At 45.1% G+C, this 19,060-nt stretch overlaps 1 protein-coding gene across 1 annotated transcript in view; it reads right to left on the bottom strand.

Moving 5' to 3' along the window:
- Nucleotides 1–19,060, bottom strand: part of LOC124556317 (alkaline phosphatase, tissue-nonspecific isozyme-like) — a 655,606-nt gene that overhangs the window by 349,803 nt on the left and 286,743 nt on the right. The window contains exon 4 of the mRNA XM_047130289.1: nucleotides 1,541–1,719. Within this exon, the coding sequence (XP_046986245.1) occupies nucleotides 1,541–1,719 (179 nt within the window). The remainder of the gene's footprint in view (nucleotides 1–1,540; nucleotides 1,720–19,060) is intronic.

Below are 19,060 nucleotides of genomic sequence, written 5' to 3'. Positions count from 1 at the left end.
GAAAAACAATCACAACACCAACAAGGAGTTGTGCGCCAAAAAAAAATGGTTGGCGTGTTCCTACATCTGAAATATCGTGTTTACTCAGATTTCGCGCCAGTCACACGAGAGTGGCGTTAGTAGCACGACTATGAGGATGCAAATCAGGTTTGCTTTAAATACAGGCTGCAACGATCGTGAGAGTTAGTTATCTTTGATAATGGACCTGGTGAGTTGGTGTTACTCAAGAATGCCTCTAAGGCGACAAAGACGCCATTATCAACACCTCACAGAGTTTGAACGAGGTCGTGTAATGGGGCTACGAGAAGCTGGATGTTCCTTCCACGATGCTGTGAAAACACTTGGCAGGAATGCAGCTACTGTTCATGATTGCTGGCAGCGGTAGTCACGAGAATGTACGGTCGCAAGATGGATGGACTCCGGACGGCCACGTGGCACTTCCGAGAGGGAAGACCATCGTGTTCGGCGTATGGCACTGGACGCATTGTACTGCAACTGCAGAATCAATTTGAGTAGCAGTTGGCACAACAGTGGCACAACGAACTGTTACAAATCGGTTATTTCAAGGACATCTACGAGCCAGACGCCCTGTAGCGTGCATTCTGCTGACCCCAAACCACCGCCAATTGCGACCTCAGTGGTGTCAAGCGAGAGCTCATTGGAGGACAGGGTGAAGGTCTGTTGCGTTTTCTGATGAAAACTCGTTCTGCCGCCGTTCCAGTGATTGTCGTGTGTAGGTTAGTATGTGGCCAGTTGAGGGCCTGCTACCAACCTGTCTGCATGCTAGACACACTCGACCTACACTTGGAGGTGTGGTCGAGGGTGCGATTTCGTATAGCAGTGCTAGCACTCTCGTAGTTATCATACGCAGACTGATTGCAAATTTGTTCGTTAGTCTGGTGATTCAACCTGTTGTGCTACCATTGATGAACAGCATTCCAGCCAGTGCTGTCACTGAATCTCCTTTTCGCTAATATGCACTAAGAGGGCTGCAGAACTGAGCGTAGTTATTTGATAGTCTGGGAATTGTCAATAGTATCACATGTTCTTACTCTGTGATACATTGCGGAAATGTTTGCGAATCAACCCAGAGTACTACAACAGAGCCTAGTAACAGGTACATAGTATGCCACACGTTAGTATCTCTTTGTCAGCCAGATGCTGGCAATGGCAATTTCTCCTTTCATCAGTATTCGAATGGGCTATCTATGGAACGAGAAACACTCCATTTAGATCATGGAAAAGTAAAGGAAGAGTTTAATTTACTATGTCATCGACACCGATATTACAAATACGTAACATAAGTTCGGACTCGAAAAAGATGCGCAGGGAATCTGGTTGTGGCCGTTTCAACGGAAACATCCCGGCATTCGCCTTAAGCGATTTGAGGAAACCGTGGGAAAGCTAAACCTGTTGGTCAACAGTGGATTTAGACACCGTTACACACAATTGCGACTGTCCATTGTCAGCTGTTGAATTGTGTCATACTCTGTTTCATGTTACATGCAGATAAATGAACTGAAGTGTGGTTGATACTTACCGTGATATTGCGACCTGGTGTGTCTTCGACGAGCTGCCTTGCGATGTCCTTGCAGATCTTTCGCGTAGCTGGCGACATCTTGGAGTCGTCCTCCCAGTAGCGGCTAGCCGAGTGGGCATACAGGGCAGCGGGCGTCGCGTGCGTCACGCGTGTGTTCGTCACGATGCCCGTCGCCATGCCTGCGCACACCATACACCACCATAAAGATCAGAGGCAGTACAACATACCTGTGCACACCATTTTGCATGACACTGACCAGGGCCACTACAGCATGCCTGCACACATCTTACATTACTACAATACTGACCGAGGCAATACAACATATCTGTGCGTACCATTTACCACCAAGCTGCCCAGAACTAGGGCAACATGCCTGCATGCACCATACACCACCACACTGATCAGAGTCAGTACAACATGTTTGCACACACAATGCACCGCCATACTGGCGAAAGTCTGTACAACATACCTGCACACACCATACACCCGAGCGGTTCTAGGCGCTTCACTCCGGAACCGCGCTGCTGCTATGGTCGCACGTTGGAATCCTGCCTCGGGCATTGATATGTGTGATGTCCTTAGGTTAGTTAGGTTTAGGTAGTTCTAAGTCTAGGTGACTGATGACCTCAGATGTTAAGTCCCATAGTGCTTAGAGCCATTTGAACCATTTGAACCACACCATACATCGCAATATCGACTAGAGGTGATACATGTATACACACATTATATATCACCATACTGACTAGAGGCAGTATAACATGCCAGCGCACACTATCGCCGCCACACTGACTAGAGGTAGTACACACATAAAAATCATACTGTAGTAAAATATGCCTGTCTTAATCCCAAAATACACGATTAACAGATGAATGAGTAATGGAAGCACTTTGTGTTACTGTTTTCTATGTGTGGTGTAAAGTGCCCAATAAGCTCAGAAGTATCGTGACCATAATTACAGAGTAATTAATAAAAGATAAATTAAATTAGAAAAGTTTTTCTGGAATTTCAGAATTATTTTTAATTTACTTGACGTTGGCATTACTTTACGTCACGAACCAAAAAAAAGAGTGGTAAATAAGCATTACATTTCAGTGGAAGGAATCTGTCAGATACTTCACCATTCTCACTAATGGTTTAAAGAAATGCTCTGTTCTTAAAGCTGTATCCAAAACAGCTCTCTGACTTCGTGCTTCACTGATCATACTGAGTTCCTCAGTTGCATAGCTCCACTAGCAGTTGTTTCTTTCTACATAATATCGCTCGATTTCTTCCCTTGCTCTCTTCCACACTCGGCTATTGGTCTCTGTCTCACTACCTGGTTTTTGACAATAATTGTTGCATTATTGTCGTTTGATCAGAAATGTAACTTTTGACTGCCTACAACCTTAATTGTTTTATTTTGTTATAACTAGTATATCCTAACATAATGAACTGCTGCATCATTACACAACAAGTATGTTTCAGAAGGCACTCACAACAATGCCAATGGTTAATTGCGGAAGATATGTATACTTGCAGCCGCGCAGGAGTAGCCGAGCGGTCTAGGGCGCTGCAGTCATGGACTGTGCGGTTGGTGCCGGCGGAGGTTCAAGTCCTCCCTCGGGCATGGGTGTGTGTGTTTGTCCTCAGGATAATTTAGGTTAAGTAGTGTGTAAGCTTAGGGACTCATGACCTTAGCAATTAAGTCCCATAAGATTTCACACACATTTTTTTGTATACTTGCAAACCATGAGTATCCTGGTTAGTGCAAAACTGAGTGACGTCGGTGAGAATAATGCAACGCCACTCGTCAACAAACCATGCTTTCCGGTTAGCATACCATTCAAGATGCAGCTGCCTGTTGTGTGAACGGCTGCCTACGCATGGCGGCGGAGATGCAGTAACCTGGCTTCTGCTAGTCTCCAACTAACGGCGAGGGAGTGTTCTAGTCAGTCGATTACTTGTACCCGGATGGCAGCAGCAGATGTGAAGGGGTTATGATGTGCTTGGCCGACCGTAACATTAATGACACGCGTCATTCTCTCCACGGTCCCAATCAGTCCAAAATCGGACTACTATTATATCCAAACCCCCGCATGCCTGAATGTCGTACAGCCCTGCCAGACGGTCACATGTAGAGTTACAATGATGCTGTTTTCAAAATCTATCAGACGCTTGTATGATTGCCTGAAACCACAAGACGGCATTTTTTTCAGTTTGTCATGGTCCTTTACACTGCTCACTGATCACCTGACGCAGCGCACTCCCATCATACAGGGCGCAACTAAACGACACAGTCGTTGGATTGTAGTTGGACTTACGAGGAACAAATTCAGAACAGGAACTCCTGTTACGTTCAGCCCGCATCTCGTGGTCGTGCGGTAGCGTTCTCGCTTCCCACGCCCGGGTTCCCGGGTTCGATTCCCGGCGGGGTCAGGGATTTTCTCTGCCTCGTGATGGCTGGGTGTTGTGTGCTGTCCTTAGGTTAGTTAGGTTTAAGTAGTTCTAAGTTCTAGGGGACTTATGACCACAGCAGTTGAGTCCCATAGTGCTCAGAGCCATTTGAACCATTTTTGTTACGTTCAGTGACGCTTCAGAACATCGAAGTTGTAGAGTCACACGCATGCGGCTAGGCCACCTCCTCAAGACAACACCTACAACCCCTGGACGTTTGTCGGTTCCGTTTCGTTATACTCTGTATGCACTGTTAGGCTTGATAACATGGGCACAGGAAGAGACCACCAGTGTAGTCTGGTGGCTTGTCGTATCATCACACATCATTTTTACAAAAACAGATCATTTCAAACCCCAATCACCTCCATACTGTCGACGGCAAGGTGATGTAAGAAATGAACTACTCTATCAAGATACCCACCTGGCATCGAGTCATATCTATGAGCGAATTCTAAAACATAGCACTGAAAATAATTTTTATTTTGTCCTCCTTTGTTTTGAATAGGTTTTGAACGCCATTATGTTTTCCGATGTTCCTCCTAAGAGTCGTCAGGCGTATTTTCTCTATTGTTTCGGCAGGTACTTGTCATTTCGTTTTTGCGAGCTGTAACTGGAGTCGCCCAAAACAAATAATGCTCATCACGTCTTTCATGCTATGTCTAATGTCGATGGAAAGCGTCGGTTTGTCCCCTGTTACGAACGAAATAATATTTAAAACAGAATTTAAGTATCCAGTCGATACATCTGTATCCAAACAGTCTAGTATGGCCGGTCGGTGTGGCCGAGCGGTTCTAAGCTCTACGGTCTGGAACCGCGCGACCGCTACGGTCGCAGGTTCGAATCGTGCCTCGGGCATGGATGTGTGTGATGTCCTTAGGTTAGTTAGGTTTAAGTAGTTCTAAGTTCTAAGGGACTGATGACCTCAGAAGTTAAGTCCCATAGTGCTCAGAGCCATTTGAACCATCTATAGTCTGGGAGACGAGTCTTTGGTATTGACAGCTCGGTAGCGCCTTTCCGTTGCCTAGCGACCGCAGGCAGGCAGCCAATGACGGCCTGACTTTGAGCGGGTAGCAAGGGCCACGTTGCCGCTCTGAAACCCGGTCGCGCGCGCTTATGAAACTTACCAGTGTCTCGCGTGCAGGCGGTGCGGTCGTTCGTCGTTTGTCTGAAATTGAATTCGCAGTTTATTTCGTTTTTGTTGTTTTTAGTGTTTCTTTGTTTATGTTTCGTTGTAAACAATGTCTAGTGCGGCGGGTAGTACCAGCCCAACACAAGAAGTGAAACGGAGGAAGAAAAGTGTGCTACACACCCAGGCCCGTGAATTCGTGTGCTCTGTGAGGGATTGCTTTGAGAAAGAAAAGGGCAAAGGTGGGCCTTTAATTCCTGTTGTTCAGGTTGTGATGAGAACTGCAGCAGCATTGAAAATAAGTAAGAACACTGTTGTAAAGATAGGGAAAGAACAGTATAGTGTAGATTGTGACGAGCGTGGCACAACAAAGCTGCACACACCAGGAAAGAAGCGACCGAGAAATAAGCAGGTGGCAGCTTTGGACGATTTTCAGAAAGACGCTATTCGTCGTCATATATACAGCTATTATAAGAGAAGGGAACATCCCACTCTATCTAAATTACAGGTGTTGCTTCAGAAAGACGATCTTTTTAAAGGGAGCAAATTTTCATTGCGTAAAGTGTTGAAAGACATAGGCTTCAGCTATTCACTGTTTAACGGACGCAAAATATTAATGGAAAGGACAGATGTAGTTGCATGGCGGTGCAGATTTCTGCGCAGGATCATGGGTGTGGAATTCGAAAGTATAGTGTGGTGGTTCTGAGCACTATGGGACTTAACTTCTAAGGTCATCAGTCCCCTAGAACTTAGAACTACTTAAACCTAACTAACCTAAGGACATCACACACATCCATGCCCGAGGCAGGATTCGAACCTGCGACCGTAGCGGTCACGCGGTTCCAGACTGTAGCGCCTTTAACCGCTTGGCCACACCGGCCGGCAAAGTATAGTGTGGTTAGATGAAACTTGGGTCAATGCCTCTTTACGTAGAGGCTGGAATGATGGAACGCCCGAGGGGACAATGGCAGTGCCTGTTGGCAAAGGAGGGCGTATTATTGTCTTACATGCAGGAACATCGAAAGGTTTTGTGCCAAACTGCTTGAAAAAGTTTCGGTCAAAAAAGACGGGAGATTACCATGAAGAAATGAACAGTGTGATATTTCAAGAATGGTTCGAGACATCGCTTATGACGAATCTGACAAGTCCATCAGTGATTGTTATGGACAATGCGCCTTATCATTCCGTTGTTCACGATAAGGCACCAACCTTGGCAACAAAAAAAGACGATATCATTCAGTGGTTGAAACGGCGAAAAGTAGATTTCAGAGAAGATTTAAGGAAGGCGGAACTGCTCGAAATTGTGGCACAAAAGAAACCCCAATTTCCAACATATGTAACTGACGAGATTGCTAAAAGGCACGGGCATGAAATCGTTCGGCTTCCTCCATAACACTGTCACTTCAATGCAATTGAAGGAGTGTGGGCGCAGATAAAAAATTACATTGCTGCAAACAATAAAAAATTCACGATCTCTGAAGTGGAAACTCTCCTTCCAGCAGCTATCAATAAAGTGACAAGCGAGACGTGGGCTAAAATTGTAAACAGCACTGCAAGTGCCATCAGAGAGGCGGCCAAAACCGAAGGGGTTGTGAAAGAATGCATCGAAAATTTAATTATACATCTGGGAGAGAGCAGTGATAGTTCGAGTAGTGCTGAGGAAGACAATGTCAAATCAGATTCTGACAGTGATGTGAGTGGTGTTTTTCCATTACAGTAACTATAACGTATTCAGGAATGTAAGGAGGGAGTTTGCTATCGATCTACAACCAGATCATCATATTGTGAGTACTTTCTTCAGATTATAACTCTTAATACACTGACCAATTATTCTGTAGCTTGTAGTAGAACAAATTAATAATGCTAATACTTAACAATGGAAACCAAAACTGCTAATGTTCCACAACTTGCGAAAATAGTTTTCATTTCAGTTGTGAAGTTTAACAAATAACTTTATTATGTTTCAGCATCTTAGATACTTGTACTAAATAGCTCTTATCAGTTTTCGAGTTAATATATTTCAAGCATCAACTTTAAATAAATTCACGCGTATCAATACGACTTGTATTTTGTCTCGCTTTTATTTCTGCTGCTAGACAATGCGTGTAGTAGACAGGGCGCCGCGTGCTGTGAGCCACGTTCGGCAACAGCGCCGTCTGCCCGCCGGAACTGTCAGTACCAATCACTCGTCTCACGGACTATAGTATGAGACTCGTTTTATCGATATGCATTAACAGAGACAGTAAAACACGAAGAATGATAAGTATTCCAGCAGTGCCAGTATCGCCATGGCCTGCGCCGATTGCAACGCTATGTAGTCGCGCAGCTCAGTCGCTGCTGGAGTACTGGTTTTTCTTCGTGGTTTACTGTCTCTTTAATTAATATACCCAAGAAAAATGTTCAAATGTGTGTGAATTCCTAAGGGACCAAACTGCTGAGGTCATCGGTCCCTGGACTTAACCGCTGCCTAAACTAACTTAACGCTAAAGACAACACTCACACCCATGCCCGAGGGAGGGCTCGAACTTCAGGCGTGACGGGCCGCGCGATTAGTGATATAGCGCCTCTAACCACGTGGCCAATCCGCGCAGCTATAGATAAAACAAATATTGCATTAGACTAATTTTGTACTGGTCTACTGAAATGTCACGTACAATTCCTCAACAAAAAAAGACTTTGTTCGTAACGCGACACAAACCGATGCCTCCAGCAACACTGGACGTCGCATGAAAGATGTGATAAGCTGTATTTGTTGTGAGATGACTGCAGCTACACGTTGCAAAAACAAACTTGCAAGTATATACTGAAACACTAGCGACAATGTGCCTGACGTCTCTTAGGATCCCAACGACAAACTTCCAGATGATTTTGAGGGATACCTACATTACTGGCCATTAAAATTGCTACACCAAGAAGAAATGCAGATAATAAACGGTTATTCATGGGACAAATATGTTACACTCGAACTGACATGTGAGTACATTTTCACGCAATTTGGGTGCATAGATCCTGAGAAATCAGTACACAGAACAACCACCTCTGCCCATAATAACGGCCTTGATACGCCTGCGCATTGAGTCAAACAGAGCTTGGATGGCGTGTACAGGTACAGCTGCCCATGCAGCTTCAACACGATACCACAGTTCATCAAGAGTAGTGACTGGCGTATTGTGACGAGCCGGTTGCTCGGCCACCATTGACCAGACGTTTTCAATTGGTGAGAGATCTGGAGAATGTGCGGGCCAGGGCAGCAGTCGAACATTTTCTGTATCCAGAAAGGCCCGTACAGGACCTGCAACATGCGATCATTCATTATCCTGCTGAAATGTAGGGCTTCGCAGGGATCGAATGAAGGGTAGAGCCAAGGGTCGTAACACATCTGAAATGTAACGTCCACTGTTCAAAGTGCCGTCTATGCGAACAACAGGTGACCGAGACATGTAACCAATGGCACCCCTTACCATCACGCAGGGTGATACGCCAGTATAGCGATGACGAATACACGCTTCCAATGTGCGTTCACCGCGATGTCGCCAAACACGGATGTGATCATCATGATGCTGTAAACAGAACCTGGATTCATCCGAAAAGTGACGTTTTTCCATTTGTGCACCCAGGTTCGTCATTGAGTACACCATTGTAGGCGCTCCTGTCTGTGATGCAGCGTCAAAGGTAACCGCAGCCATCGTCTCCGAGCAGATAGTCCATGCTGCGGCAAACTTTGTCGAACTGTTCGTGCAGATGGTTGTTGTCTTGCAAATGTCCCCATCGAGACGTGGCTGCACGATCCGTTACATGCCTGTCATCTCGACTGCTAGTGATACGAGGCCGTTGGCATCCAGGACGACATTCCGTATTACCCTCCTGAATCCACCGATTCCATATTCTAACAGTCATTGGATCTCGCTCAACGCAAGCAGCAATGTCGCGATACGATAAAGCGCAATCGCGATAGGCTACAATCTGACCTATATCAAAGTCGGAAACGTGATGGTACGCATTTCTCCTCCTTACACCAGGCATCACAACAACGTTTCATCAGGCAACGCCGGTCAACTGCTGTTTGTGTATGAGAAATCGGTTGGAAACTTTCGTCACGTCAGCACGTTGTAGGTGTCGCCATCGGCGCCAACTTTGTCTGAATGCTCTGAAAAGCTAATCAATTGCATATCGCAGTATCTTCTTCCTATCGGTTAAATTCGCGTCTGTAGCACGTCATCGTCGTGGTGTAGCAATTTTAATGGCGAGTAGTGTACTTTGTATCTTCATATAATGTACCCACGGTCTCAGGCGGGTCGTTACTGAGATACTGCATTTCGTTCGGTTTCGTGCCCCATTTACCTCCGTATCTGTACTGCACTGAAAATAGTACAAAACAGTTCAAATGTCGACGGTATGTGCTGCATGTCATCTTTCCATTCGCTCAAGGTACCTTCTGTTTAAAAGAGTAATGCCCTCTTTTAATATGTTTCTCTCAAGTGTGTATTCAGCACTGCTCGGCTCTGTCTAGAGTTTTGTTGTCCGTAACTGTTAGATGTGCGTTAACAGTGATACAAAGTAATACTATGGACAGGCTTATTGATGAGGAGTTGGTCAATACAGGGTGATTTTTGTCCCCCGTGTACACACTGTAGGGATTGATCGATGGGAGGATGAGGAACAAAAAATACAGGAGGATTTTTGTCCCCCGTGTACAAAAAAAATGGTTCAAATGGCTCTGCGCACTATGGGACTCAACTGCTGAAGTCATTAGTCCCCTAGAACTTAGAACTAGTTAAACCGAACTAACCTAAGGACATCACAAACATCTATGCCCGAGGCAGGATTCGAACCTGCGACCGTAGCGGTCTTGCGGTTTCAGACTGCAGCGCCTTTAACCGCACGGCCACTTCGGCCGGCCCGTGTACACACTCTAGGGATTGATCGATGGGAGGATGAGGAACAAAAAAGGTCAAATGAACTTATGTCCGGAATACATGGTTTCCAAGCTAGGGTTTGGGTTGTTTGGGGGAGGAGACGAGACAGCGAGATCATCGGTCTCATCGGATTATGGAAGGACGGGGAAGGAAGTCGGCCATGCCCTTTCAAAGGAACCACCCCGACATTTTCCTGGAGCGATATAGAGAAATCACGGAAAACCTAAATCAGGATGGCGGGACGCGGGATTGAACCATCGTCCTCCCGAATGCGAGTCCATTGTGCTGGTTTCCAAGCTATGGACCATTTATTTAGTCATAGGTTGTTACAGAGGTTGCGGTCTAATACGCGCTGTCTCACTCAGCCACAGTTACAATATATGTTGAAAATGGTTTCCATGTGCCTCAAAGCATGCGTGTACGCGCTGTAGCATGTTCTGTCTCACACGTTCACATCGGCCAGGCTGTATCCGAACAGTGTCAAAGGCGGCATGAACACGCTGCTCCAGTGTCTCCCCATATGGAATGGGCTCTTCATACACGATGCTTTTGAGATGGCCCCATAACCAGAGATCCGCTGAACGATCAGGCCATGTGGCTGGACCCCCTCGTCCAATCCATCGACCAAGGACTACATGATTGAGATGCGTCCGGGCGTTAACGGCCAAGTGGGGTGGAGCACCATCATGTAGCAGCTACATAACCCTTCGAATCATCAATGGCACTTCTTCCAGCAGGGGAGGCAAACTCACCCGCAAGGAACGCCGATAGTTCCGGCCTGTTAGGCGACGTGGAAGGAAGACTGTTCACAAAATACGGTCGCCAGTTATCCCGGTCCACACATTCCGGCTGCGTCGATGCTGATGATTCATGTCACCATACCACGGAGGTTCTGCGTACTATTCCACAGATGACAGTTATTAAAGTTGAAGATACCACTCCGTGTAAAGGAGGCTTCATCTGTGAATTGAATGAATGACACAAATCCCGGAATCGTGGTTGCCCGGTGAAGAAACCAGTGATACAACTGCTCTCGATGCCGACAGTCTGTCGCTAGTAAGCCCTGAATGCGCTGTAAGCGAGACGGGTAGTAACAATTGTCATGGGGAATGTTCCACACGGTCGTCTGGCTTACCCTGTACTGGCGAGCCAACTGACACGGCGGTCGCCTTCCACAGTGTCAATCATTTTCCTCCAGGTCTGGTGTCCGAACATTTCGGGTACTTCCTTTATGATTTCCTGCTTCCTGAAACGACTCTGCCTCAGGCAAAGAGCAAAACACTGTTGCAAACATTGGATGCTGCGGTTGTTGTTTGTGGTGTTAGGTCTCCTGGTACAACTTTGCTCCCCGCTTCCGTAAACAGAGAACCGACTCGTGGAGATAACATCTTGGACCTACTGATAACAAACAGACCCGAACTTTTCGACTCTGTATGTACAGAACAGGGAATCAGTGATCATAAGGCCGTTGCAGCATCCCTGAATATGGAAGTTAATAGGAATATAAAAAAAGGGAGGAAGGTTTATCTGTTTAGCAAGAGTAATAGAAGGCAGATTTCAGACTACCTAACAGATCAAAACGAAAATTTCTGTTCCGACACTGACAATATTGAGTGTTTATGGAAAAAGTTCAAGGCAATCGTAAAATGCGTTTTAGACAGGTACGTGACGAGTAAAACTGTGAGGGACGGGAAAAACCCACCGTGGTACAACAACAAAGTTAGGAAACTACTGCGAAAGCAAAGAGAGCTCCACTCCAAGTTTAAACGCAGCCAAAACCTCTCAGACAAACAGAAGCTAAACGATGTCAAAGTTAGCGTAAGGAGGGCTATGCGTGAAGCGTTCAGTGAATTCGAAAGTAAAATTCTATGTACCGACTTGACAGAAAATCCTAGGAAGTTCTGGTCTTACGTTAAATCAGTAAGTGGCTCGAAACAGCATATCCAGACACTCCGGGATGATGATGGCATTGAAACAGAGGATGACACGCGTAAAGCTGAAATACTAAACACCTTTTTCCAAAGCTGTTTCACAGAAGAACACCCCACTGCAGTTCCTTCTCTAAATCCTCGCACAAACGAAAAAATGGCTGACATCGAAATAAGTGTCCAAGGAATAGAAAAGCAACTGGAATCACTCAATAGAGGAAAGTCCACTGGACCTGACGGGATACCAATTCGATTCTACACAGAGTACGCGAAAGAACTTGCCCCCCTTCTAACAGCCGTGTACCGCAAGTCTCTAGAGGAACGGAGGGTTCCAAATGATTGGAAAAGAGCACAGATAGTCCCAGTCTTCGAGAAGGGTCGTCGAGCAGATGCGCAAAACTATAGACCTATATCTCTGACGTCGATCTGTTGTAGAATTTTAGAACATGTTTTTTGCTCGAGTATCACGTCGTTTTTGGAAACCCAGAATCTACTAAGTAGGAATCAACATGGATTCCGGAAACAGCGATCGTGTGAGACCCAACTCGCTTTATTTGTTCATGAGACCCAGAAAATATTAGATACAGGCTCCCAGGTAGATGCTATTTTTCTTGACTTCCGGAAGGCGTTCGATACAGTTCCGCACTGTCGCCTGATAAACAAAGTAAGAGCCTGCGGAATATCAGACCAGCTGTGTGGCTGGATTGAAGAGTTTTTAGCAAACAGAACACAGCATGTTGTTATCAATGGAGAGACGTCTACAGACGTTAAAGTAACAGGGGAGTGTTATGGGACCATTGCTTTTCACAATATATATAAATGATCTAGTAGATAGTGTCGGAAGTTCCATGCGGCTTTTCGCGGATGATGCTGTAGTATACAGAGAAGTTGCAGCATTAGAAAATTGTAGCGAAATGCAGGAAGATCTGCAGCGGATAGGCACTTGGTGCAGGGAGTGGCAACTGACCCTTAACATAGACAAATGTAATGTATTGCGAATACATAGAAAGAAGAATCCTTTATTGTATGATTATATGACAGCGGGACAAACACTGGTAGCAGTTACCTCTGTAAAATATCTGAGAGTATGCGTGCGGAACGATTTGAAGTGGAATGATCATATAAAATTAATTGTTGGTAAGCGGGTACCAGGTTGAGATTCATTGGGAGAGTGCTTAGAAAATGTAGTCCATCAACAAAGGAGGTGGCTTACAAAACACTCGTTCGACCTATACTTGAGTATTGCTCATCAGTGTGGGATCCGTACCAGATCGCTCTGACGGAGGAGATAGAGAAGATCCAAAGAAGAGCGGCGCGTTTCGTCACAGGGTTATTTGGTAACCGTGATAGCGTTACGGAGATGTTTAATAAACTCAAGTGGCAGACTCTGCAAGAGAGGCGCTCTGCATCGCGGTGTAGCTTGCTCGCCAGGTTTCGAGAGGGTGCGTTTCTGGATGAGGTATCGAATATATTGCTTCCCCCTACTTGTACCTCCCGAGGAGATCACGAATGTAAAATTAGAGAGATTAGAGCGCGCACGGAGGCTTTCAGACAGTCGTTCTTCCCGCGAACCATACGCGACTGGAACAGGAAAGGGAGGTAATGACAGTGGCACGTAAAGTGCCCTCCGCCACACACCGTCGGGTGGCTTGCGGAGTGTAAATGTAGATGTAGGTGTAGAACTAAACGCCATGTCGGCAAGCTCTCGATTCGAATACGGAACCATTGTGTACAACGCTGTAACACATTCAGTACTAGGTGAGTCAGTAAGAGAACGACACCGACACAATATTACCAGTTACTATGGCAAGAGAGGGCCCTAGACCATGACATATAAGAACAGTACCACCCTCTAGGAGGAAACCATGCATACTGTAACAGTGACTGCATGGTACAGCGTGTATTAGACCGCAGTCTCTGTAACTAAATATGATTGAATAAATGGTCTCTAGCATGGAAACCACGAATTTCCGGACATAAGTTCAGTAGACCTTTTTTATTCCTTATCCTCTCATCGATCAGTCCCTACAGTTTGTACACGGTGGAAAAGATCAATATAGCTGGTGTATGGATTCACTGGATCCAAAGGAAGAGCGATACAACAACTTTACGCTGAGCTGCTCCCTCACCGATGGAAACTACATCGCTGTACTTCTGCATTTGGTATTTTCGCATTACTCTGTGTTGTACATCATGGTTATCGCATGTTACAGGTTTATTCACTGTTGTGAAGGTCTTTTCACAGGAACAAGGGTGACTAGGGATAAATAAAATTGCCTTATACTCTGTAACGATCCGCCAGACACCATGGACCCCTCTGAGTGCGCTCACCATGTACGAAGTGAGTCAGCTGACCCTAGAGATGTCGTTTCATGCAAACCACAACGTTATATCTGGCCTTCAAAAACCACGCGCGAGGTTTCCACACTTTCTCGCCCGCTACGTCCAAAGTATTAGTCAAATGGTTCAAATGGCTCTGACCACTATGGGACTTAACTTCTGTGGTCATCAGTCCCCTAGAACTTAGAACTACTTAAACCTAATTAACCTAAGGATATCACACTCATCCATGCCCAAGGCAGGATTCGAACTTGCGACCGTAGCAGTCGCGCGGTTCCGGACTGAGCGCCTTAACCGCGAGACCACCGCGGCCGGCAAGTATTAGTCCTAAAAAAAAAAAAAAAAAAAAAAAAAAAAAAAAAAAAAAAAAAGAACAGGACATTTTTGTGAGAAATTTTATGTACCAAAATTTTATACTGCGGTACGTTTTTGCTAGAGGTCGTAGTTCACGAGTTATTCAAGAAATATGTATAAAAGTTACCTTCAAACGCACCCATTACCACGCTCAGCGTCCACCGGTCAGGATTTCTGGTATGTTTTTCATGGCACTTCCTCGTAACAGTGTACAAAAGTATGCTGCTGTACTAATTAAATCCCACATTCTACCTTTCTTGATCTTCAATGACTGGCCTTATTACGCCATCGGCTTAGCGCAGCACTTACGCCGGCCGCGGTGGTCTCGCGGTTCTAAGCGCGCAGTCTGGAACTGTGCGACTGCTACGGTCGCAGGTTCGAATCCTGCCTCGGGCATGGACGTGTGTGATGTCCTTAGGTTAGTTAGGTTTAAGTAGTTCTAAGTTCTAGGGAACTGATGACCCCAGCTGTCAAGTCCTATAGTGCTCAGAGCCATTTGAACCATTTTTGGAGCACTTACGAATTGTAAAATTTACGTTTGTTTTAATTTCACCTAAAATTTTTGTGAATTTTGACAGCATAAAATAAACAATGAAATCATTGTATTCGTCAGGCCTTCTGATGCGAAACTACTGTGCTTGTGAGGACAAACTTTGCATCGAATTGTCATCGTAATTCGTTTTGGTGCAACGTTTACAAAAGTCGCTTTTCATTCATTGCCCTCACGGGCACGTTTAAGTCAATAATGTTAACAAAATAGCCGGCTATACTGGCGACGTAATAGCCCAATAAATGGAGACCAGAAAATGTCGAATATTGGGAATAATTTGTGTAATCCGAAATTTCTGTACAGTGGTGGGAGTGAGTGCCACGAACAACATACTAGAAATCCTGACCGGTCAGGGATGAGTGTGAGAGTGGAAGTGGGTTTGATGGTCACTTTTCTGCGTTTTTCTTGAATAATTCGAAAACAATGGCCTGCAGCGGAACTGTATCCTAGTATAAAATCTAACCACATTAAATTTCCTACAAAAAGGTCCTGTTCATTTTCTCTGCAGGATTAAGAATTTGTGCGTAGCGTGCGAGAGAATATGAAATTCTCGCACATATTTTTGAAGACCAGATATAGAGTTGCGAGTTGCATGAAACAACATTATTAGGGGCAGCTGTAACACTCTGTATATACCGGGTTATTTCCTAAGTGGTCAGGTGGATTTTGGCTAATGTTTCCGCATATTTTTTCAGTTTCGGTTTCGACAGAGTGTAGATGGACTCGGGCCAAACAAATACCGCTTATCACATGTTTCATGCGTCACCTAGCATCAACGGAAAGTACCTGTTTGTTTCCAGTTAAAAAGGGAAGTATTTTACAGCAGAATTTAGCGTGGCCATTCGATAGAAAGGTCCCAAGTTAGTTTATTGTGGTTTTCAGTTTAGAGATATGTAAACTCCCGGGGAAAAAAATACTGTACCATTTTTGAGGTTTCCAATTCACTCAGGATTTACTGTTGCAACAGTAAATATGGACTACAAAAAATGATTTCATTTACAAATAAATAGCACAAGTGGTTCTGAGGTTCCAGTTATCGATCCATGCTGAAATGCCCATATTAGTACATGGTGTAGCCCCCCCGGGCGGAAATGAACGCGCTGACACTGGCATGCAACTGATCGTACAGATGACAAATACTGTCAGGGATACGTTATGCCACGCCAGCTCGAGCTGTTCCCGTTGTTCTGTAAGAGCTGTTGGTTGTCGAGTCGCACGAGTCACTTCTTGTCTAATCATATATCACACCTGCTCAATTGGAGCGAAGTCCGGAGATCGTGCTGGCCAGGGAAGTTGCTGCACGTCTTGCAGAGAACGTTGAGTTTTACAGGCAGTATGTGGGCGAGCATTACCCTATTGTAACAACACATCACCTTCCTGTTGCAAGAACGGCAAAAGAATGGGTCTAACAACTTTCTGCACATACTGAGCGCTGGCTAGCGCCCCTCCAGAAACACCAAAGGTGAACTAGAATTGTAGCTTATTGCATCCCAGTTTATAAGATCTGGAGTGGGGTCAGTGTGTGTTGGAGGAATGCACTCTACGAGATAGTGCTCACTAGGTCTACGTCCTAAGCACAAACGATTATTACTTGCGTGCAGGCAGGATCTGCTATCATCACTGAAGACCACAGTGCCCCAATGCATCTTCCAAGTGACCCTCCGACGGAACTAGCCAAGACGTGCACGTCTGCTGTGGCGTGGGGGGAAGACAGGCTAGAGGTGTGGGTGCTCTTAATCTCACTGCTAATAACAGGGCCGCAACCGTTTGTGTTGCCATGACTCATCACAAGTCCTCATATCTGTGCCGTGGTAGCTGTACGATCTGCCACTGCTGCCCTTAGCCGGCCGAAGTGGCCGTGCGGTTCTGGCGCTGCAGTCCGGAACCGCAGGACTGCTACGGTCGCAGGTTCGAATCCTGCCTCGGGCATGGATGTGTGTGATGTCCTTAGGTTAGTTAGATTTAAGTAGTTCTAAGTTCTAGGGGACTTATGACCACAGCAGTTGAGTCCCATAGTGCTCAGAGCCATTTGAACTGCTGCCCTTACAACAAGAGGATCCTTGCGGTCTTCTGTGCTGCGGGGACGTCCAGAACCTCGTCTACGTGTCTGAGAATGTTCACGTAACCACTGATACCAGCATCGTTGCACAACTGACGCAGCACGTCCAACTCGTGTGGCAATTCTCCGAAAGGATCATTCTGCCACTCGGAAGTCCACTATTTCACTTCTTTCAAACTCGGTCGGTTGGTTGTAGGGAGCACTAGTGCATCTCCGTGGCATGGTTCACAAGTCTGCATCACACTAAGCCATCTGGCTGTAAGCACTCCCTATGAAAAGGTTGACACAGATGGTGCTATGGTAGCTATGCCACAACGCTATCTCCTGGTGGACGATGTTGAAACCATTATCAGTACGTCTACTATCTCCAAAGTGGCATATGCAGTCGTCGGATCAAAATCGATGTCGTCTTTCCAGGAGTATTAATTTTTTTCCGGCAATGTACGAACAGGGACTGTAAAACACAATAAAACTTTTGTTAGCCACATGTTTGCCCTACTTACCCGCACTGTGTGCTACCTCTGTACAGCAGAGTACTGGTTATTTTTCAGAGCTTATTATTCTTTTCAACACATATCGCTAAACCGTATATCACAATAGACCTAGGACTGTTTTATCGAACGGACGCGTTAACTTCCACTTTAAAAATAATTTTGTTTGTGACTAGAAACAAATCGATGCTTCCTGTTGACACTGAGCGTCGTATGAAACATGTGACGAGTAATAAGTTTTTGGGCTGACTCCATCTACACACTGTAGAAACGAAATTGAAATATGTGTTGAAACACCAGACAAAATGCAGCTGATTTTATCGAAATTCGGGGCTTTATTGTGAATACTTACAAAAAAATTATGATTCATGCTATTGCCCATCGCTGGCCACTACATTCTCTCATCTTTCGGATAGCATACGAATCCCGTGGCTGAAGAACTGGGCGTCTTTTATGGGGATCCATGAATCGATTCGATTTTGCACTTTCTCATATGATAGGAAGTGCTGGTCAGCCAGGCTGTATGCCACTAATCGAAAAAGGTGGTTCTCATAGAGAGAAACGTATGGAGAATACCGCGGAAGTAATAGGACTTCTCATTTCAAGGTTTCCATGTATATTTTGACGGGTTTTGCGACATGGGGTCGAGCACTGACCTGCTGCAAAATTATCTTTTCACGACATTGCACTGAACGGATGTTTGAATATTGTGCAGGGGCAGTTGAATTTAGTGAAATGAAACGTCTAATTGTTATTGTTTATACGTCCCCTAACTCTGACTTTAGAGCATTTCTGCTCAAGCTAGAAGAGGTTCTTTATTCCCTTTGTAGGAAGTACCAGAAATTAGTTACGTTTGGTGACTTCAATATAAATTTTGTATATGATGGTGCAAGGAAAAGGATGTTGGTAGATCTCCTAAATTCATATGATCTGATGCAGACTGTGTTTTTTTCTAACTAGGATGTAGGGGAACAGTAGCACAGCCATAGACAATATCTTTATTCATTTTTCATGGCTAGATGGGCGTTCTGTTAGTAAAAGGGTGAATGGCCTTTCAGACCATGACACACAAATTTTAACACAAAAAGGCTTTTGTACTCAAACAAATATCACATATGATTACGAATCATGTAGGAAAGTTAATCCAACAGCAATAGAAAGTTTTTTAAACCTTGTCAAGGAACAAGAGTGGCAGGATGTTTATAGTGCCGATAACACATATGATAGATATAATTCTTTCTTTAACATATTTCTCATGCTCTTTGAGAGTTGCTTTCCATTAGAACGTTCTAAATGGGGTACTAGCAGAAATAGGCAGACTGG

This window comes from Schistocerca americana, chromosome X, assembly GCF_021461395.2.
Source record: "Schistocerca americana isolate TAMUIC-IGC-003095 chromosome X, iqSchAmer2.1, whole genome shotgun sequence".
NCBI lineage: Eukaryota > Metazoa > Arthropoda > Insecta > Orthoptera > Acrididae > Schistocerca > Schistocerca americana.
Note: the sequence above shows the minus strand (reverse complement) of the source record. Positions and strands in the feature narration are given on the sequence as shown.